At 45.5% G+C, this 6000-nt stretch overlaps 1 protein-coding gene across 1 annotated transcript in view; it reads right to left on the bottom strand.

Moving 5' to 3' along the window:
- Positions 1 to 6000, bottom strand: part of ext1a (exostosin glycosyltransferase 1a) — a 54736-nt gene that overhangs the window by 13270 nt on the left and 35466 nt on the right. The window contains exon 2 of the mRNA XM_066644797.1: positions 812 to 905. Coding sequence (XP_066500894.1) covers positions 812 to 905 — 94 coding nt within the window. The remainder of the gene's footprint in view (positions 1 to 811; positions 906 to 6000) is intronic.

The raw sequence follows: 6000 nt of genomic DNA, 5'->3' as shown, positions 1-6000 counted from the left end.
GTGTGGCCACGGTGCCGACCCATAGACACAATAGTTAAGAACACTCAGTGGGTGGGTTAAACGATATTAATAATCAGTCCTAGTTGCTAATCTTGCGTTTAAACTCTGGAGGCAAATTCCAGTCCTGGACCTGACGGTGAGACATGGTGATATATGAAAGGGCTGACGAAGAGCCTCCAGCTACAGCCTGATCTCCGTTAGCTCAAGTGTAGCCTTGTTGCGCTGCCAGTCGCTTACATGTTCGGACAGTTCACGTCAGCGTGCGCCACGTCACGCCTGCACGTCAATGAGGAGGGTGCCTTCAAGAACAAGGCTGCTCAAACAGATCTGTTTGGACTAAGCTCAGTGTAAAAGTGATGGCACGTTCATCGGCACTGATTGTGAAATGTCAATAAATCAGAAGTGATTTAGAATGGTATTCAGTTTAAATCCTCTTCAGATCCGAGACTTAAGCCTCTGCCTAGCTTTGAAGCTGTGTTTGGAGTCTGAGGTGGACTGTGTTCTCTAGAGGGTGTGTGTGTGTGTGTGTGTGTGTGTGTGTGTGTGTGTGTGTGCACGTGTGGAGAAGAATCCTAACGCGGAGCAGGGTGTAATCATCAGTCTTTGCCATGATGCAGCGAGTGCTGGCAAAGGGCAGAGGCCTGCAAGGTGATGAGGACAGTTGAAGGGGGAAAAAGAATAAAGTTAAAAAGCGCCAGCGATCTGATACTGGAGCTGAAAACAAAAGAAATTACAGAGATGTGCTTTGCATTGTGTATGAAAATATATATGAGAGAGAGAACAAAATATCTAAATAAAATAATAAACTCACCTGCAGAGCCTCTAGGAAGCGAAAGGACCCGAGGCGTCGTCCTCTAGGCACCAGACAAAATGTAGAATTGTGCAGCATTTCTTTATAGTCATACCTAGAGAGAGAGAGAGAGAGAGAGAGAGACAGACTTGAGTGAATTAGAAAAAAAATCAATAAAGATATGGAAGCAAATGGAGCTGGCGTTGGTTCAGCACAAAGTGTCCAATCCCTGAGCTTCTTACTACACAAACTATAGTTAAAACATTTAGGTGAAACATGTCATTCATTCATTATCTGTAAGCGCTTATCCAGTTCAGGGTCACAGTGGGTCCAGAGCCTACCTGGAATCATTGGGCGCAATGCAAGAATACACCCTGGAGGGGGCGCCAGTCCTTCACAGGGCAACACACACATTCACTCACACCTACGGACACTTAAGTTGCCAATGCACCTACCAACGTGTGTTTTTGGACTGTGGGAGGAAGCTGGAGCACCCGGAAGAAACCCATGCAGACACAGAGAGAACACACCACACTCCTCACAGACAGTCACCCGGAGGAAACCCACGCAGACACAGGGAGAACACACCAAACTCCTCACAGACAGTCACCCGGAGGAAACTCACGCAGACACAGGGAGAACACATCACACTCCTCACAGACAGTCACCCGCAGGAAACCCACGCAGACACAGGGAGAACACACCAAACTCCTCACAGACAGTCACCCGGAGGAAACTCACGCAGACACAGGGAGAACACACCACACTCCTCACAGAGAGTCACCCAGAGGAAACCTACACAGACACAGGGAGAACACACCACACTCCTCACAGACAGTCACCCGCAGGAAACCCACGCAGACACAGAGAGAACACACCACACTTCTCACAGACAGTCACCCGCAGGAAACCCACGCAGACACAGAGAGAACACACCACACTTCTCACAGACAGTCACCCGCAGGAAACCCACGCAGACACAGAGAGAACACACCACACTTCTCACAGACAGTCACCCGCAGGAAACCCACGCAGACACAGAGAGAACACACCACACTTCTCACAGACAGTCACCCGCAGGAAACCCACGCAGACACAGAGAGAACACACCACACTCCTCACAGACAGTCACCCGGAGGAAACTCACGCAGGCACAGAGAGAACACACCACACTTCTCACAGACAGTCACCCGCAGGAAACCCACGCAGACACAGGGAGAACACACCACACTCCTCACAGACAGTCACCCGGAGGAAACTCACGCAGACACAGACAGAACACACCACACTCCTCACAGACAGTCACCCGGAGGAAACTCACGCAGACACAGGGAGAACACACCACACTCCTCACAGACAGTCACCCGGAGGAAACTCACGCAGGCACAGGGAGAACACACCACACTCCTCACAGACAGTCACCTGGAGCGGGATTCGAACCCACGAATCCAGGTCCCTGGAGCTGTGCAACTGCGACACTACCTGCTGCACCACCGTGCCGCATTGAAACATGTCAATTAAAATAAATAATAGTAATAATAATAAATCTGTCAATTTTCCTGCTGACAAAGGAACGCATCAAACGTATCAACATTATATTGTGACTATTACCACATTATATAACAATATTCAACAATTTAAACCTCAGTGGTTATTCTTTTCAAACCCATGTAGTTACACATGAACATCCGGTACTGCATTAATAGGAAATAGCCTAAAAAAATAAACAAATAAAGCCACCGTAACAGCATTCGCGAGGACTATTTAACATTGAAGTCAGTGTTGTACTTTAAGAATGTAATTTTGTGAATTAAGACAAAGTGACAATCCATTTGATTAGTTCCTAAAGGAACACATTAAACTGTCAATACACAAAAAATACACATCAACAGCTGGGTTTCTGCTGCTTTAGTAGCATACATCAATTAAACTGGGTGAAAACAAAGCCCCCGGGCAGCAGCTGTTCACTAGAATATTAATGTCTGATACAATCTTTTATCTTCAAAAAACCAGTAACTTTACAGAAGGAAAGAACTTATCATTTCTAATTTAATTTAATGCGACCAGATTTTATTTTAAATAGGACACGCTACAAAAAACTCACCAGTTCAGTGCATGTACTGCCAACCCACACACTGTGAAACAAGACCACCCAGTCCGTTCTCTGTGCGCTGCCTAAGTCAGTAAACGCTCTGATCCTGCTCCGCTTCTGAGGTCAAATGCAGATTTCAGAATCCCGCCCCCTGCAGCCAAAAAATCTGGACTTGTGAGAGCAGACCCAACAAGCGCAGAGAAATAAGAGCCGAGTAAAAAAAGAGAAAACGAAACCGGAGAAGAAAAACAACAGAGCAAAAACAGCTAAAATCCAGAGCTTCTGCTTCTCGCCTTTCACTGCTGCAAACTCAGGTGGCTCATTATCATTTAAAGGAACAGGTGCTGAAAGCTGTGGGCTTTGATCCTTCTGGTATTTTGACAAATGCATGTCAGAGATGTTTCATTAAAACCTTAGAACGTGTTCAGTTCTTGAAAAGGTTAAAGAATATATCCCCCTTTAACTCATTCAGGAGTAGGGGTGGGCGATATGGCCCTAAAATAATATCACGATATTTCAGGGTATTTTGGCGATAATGATATTCTTGGCGATATGAAAAAAACACTGAAAAATACTTTCAAAAACACACTATTGAAACAAAATCAATGTTATACTAGTATTAATTATAATAACTTAAATGTATATGAATATATTACATGGTTAAGTTGAAGTTTTGTTTTACTACAAATTTAACAAACATTTAAAAACAAATCTGTAAACATTTCCTGGTTTTGTAAACTGTAACTTACCTAGATTCTGATTTTGTATAAAACAATAATGTAGCATATAAATCTACCACACAAACAAAGTACAGAAAATTGTGTGTGCGCATAAACAGCAAATGTAAACAATTACACAAGAAGTAATCTTAAAACACACCACACTCCTCAGACAGTCACCCGGAGGAAACCCACGCAGACACAGAGAGAACACACCACACTCCTCACAGACAGTCACCCGGAGGAAACCCACACAGACAGAGAGAACACACCACACTCCTCACAGACAGTCACCCGGAGGAAACCCACACAGACACAGAGAGAACACACCACACTCCTCACAGACAGTCACCCGGAGGAAACCCACACAGACACGGAGAGAACACACCACACCCCTCACAGACAGTCACCCGGAGGAAACCCACGCAGACACAGAGAGAACACACCACACTCCTCACAGACAGTCACCCGGAGGATCGTTTTAAAATTATGACGATATTATCGCGAACAATACGATATGACACAGCCCTATTCTGAAGTATTTCTATTTCTCCAACTGTCCTTCAGTTTTGACACTGCGTAAACAGCAGCTGGCAGTTCCCCAGTTAGGTCAAATATTAAACGGCTTTCCCGAATTCCCTAAACCAAAGAATCTGAAGATCAGAGACGGGTTTGCCTTTCTAAAGAGGGTCACACCCATGAGTGAGGAGAAAAGTTGGAAAAGGCCTTTTCTTCCAAAACCCTGCGCACACAGAGTCATGACCCTGGTGACCTTGCTCCATACCTTCCCTTCAGGCGAGTGGTAGAGGGGGTGGGGGGACTCCACAGAGGAGTGAAGTTTCACTCAGCACTCGGATTAAGAGGCTGTTTGGAATTCCTAATTTAACATTCCTTCTCTCTTCCAGTGCTGGGACCTGTCTGCCTTAGGTTCCTATCCCCCTCAGGAACCCTTCAAGGAGCAGCTCAAACAAAGGCGCATAGCTCACATAGCAACAACCAATCAGCATGAGGTCATCTGCTGCCGCCCTTCAATTCACTGACCCCACGGTCAGCAGCTCTCTACAAACTATATTCCATCCAACACTTCAGCAAAGGGTGATCGAGTGGAGTCACAGGGGGTCTACCCCCACTTTCTACACTCCTGAACATTTCAGCGAGGATCTGATTGCAGTCAGTGAGGTAATGATGTGGGACGAGTCCTAGATCACAAAACAACACAGGGAGCTGCACCACTATGTTCACAAACAACCACTGCGTATAATTCACTACATTATAGACACTGATACCAATTTGTTTTTTTCAGTGCATGGTGTTCTCTCTCCTGCTTTTCCTCTCCCCCTCGATGAGTAAGATCTGAAGGTGAACCTTTCTCTCAGGGCCTTCTTCCTCACTCCTCCCTCCTCTCCCTCAGTGGGGATAAGGGATGGATGGAGGAGCCAGAGGTACGGCCCAAAGCAAAAGCAAGCAGTGGAGCTTCTCTCAAGATACCTCTCCGTCTCCTTGCTTCAGGTTAGCAGCGAGTGTGTGAGCACACACACACACCTCGGTTTGATACAATTCAAGCACATGAGACTACAGGCATGTTGCTTGAATGTTATTAATATCATCAGTGTTGTGACAAATTCTCAGAATTATATGTAAATTATTATTATTATTTTTACTACATAAAAACACACACAATTTAAGTTTATTTATTAAACGTCAAGTTAAATTCAGCTAATTAGAGAAGCTTCATTCATTTTCCTGGTAGAGAAAGAGTGAACATTTCTAGGCAGGTAATTTGGTCCTAGAAATTTATGAGAACTCACACACACACAGAGACACACAGAGACAGAGACAGAGACACACAGAGACACACACACACACAGAGACACACACACACACACACAGAGACAGAGACACACACACAGACACAGAGACACACACACACAGACACACACACACACACAGACACAGAGACACACACACACACACAGACACAGAGACACACACACACACACAGACACAGAGACACACACACACACACACAGACACAGAGACACACACACACACACACAGAGACACACACACACACAGACACACACACACACAGACACAGAGACACACAGACAGACACACACACACACAGACACAGAGACACACAGACAGACACACACACACACAGACACAGACACACACACACAGAGACACAGACACACACACAGAGACACACACACACACACAGACTCTCCTTGACTTCACTAAACTCAACTGAAGAGCCCTTCCTCTCTACTTCTCTCTGGCAACAGAAGCAAAGTTCAAGTTCCGCTGTTCTATAACGATTCTCAGAAAAGCTAATGTATCACAACTTGGCGCCTGGGTAAACTCACTCTCTCCCTCTCCCTCTCTCACTCTCTCAC

This window comes from Hoplias malabaricus, chromosome 1, assembly GCF_029633855.1.
Source record: "Hoplias malabaricus isolate fHopMal1 chromosome 1, fHopMal1.hap1, whole genome shotgun sequence".
Taxonomy (NCBI): domain Eukaryota; kingdom Metazoa; phylum Chordata; class Actinopteri; order Characiformes; family Erythrinidae; genus Hoplias; species Hoplias malabaricus.
The sequence above is the reverse complement of the archived record's forward strand: the minus strand, read 5'-3'. Positions and strand labels throughout refer to the sequence as shown.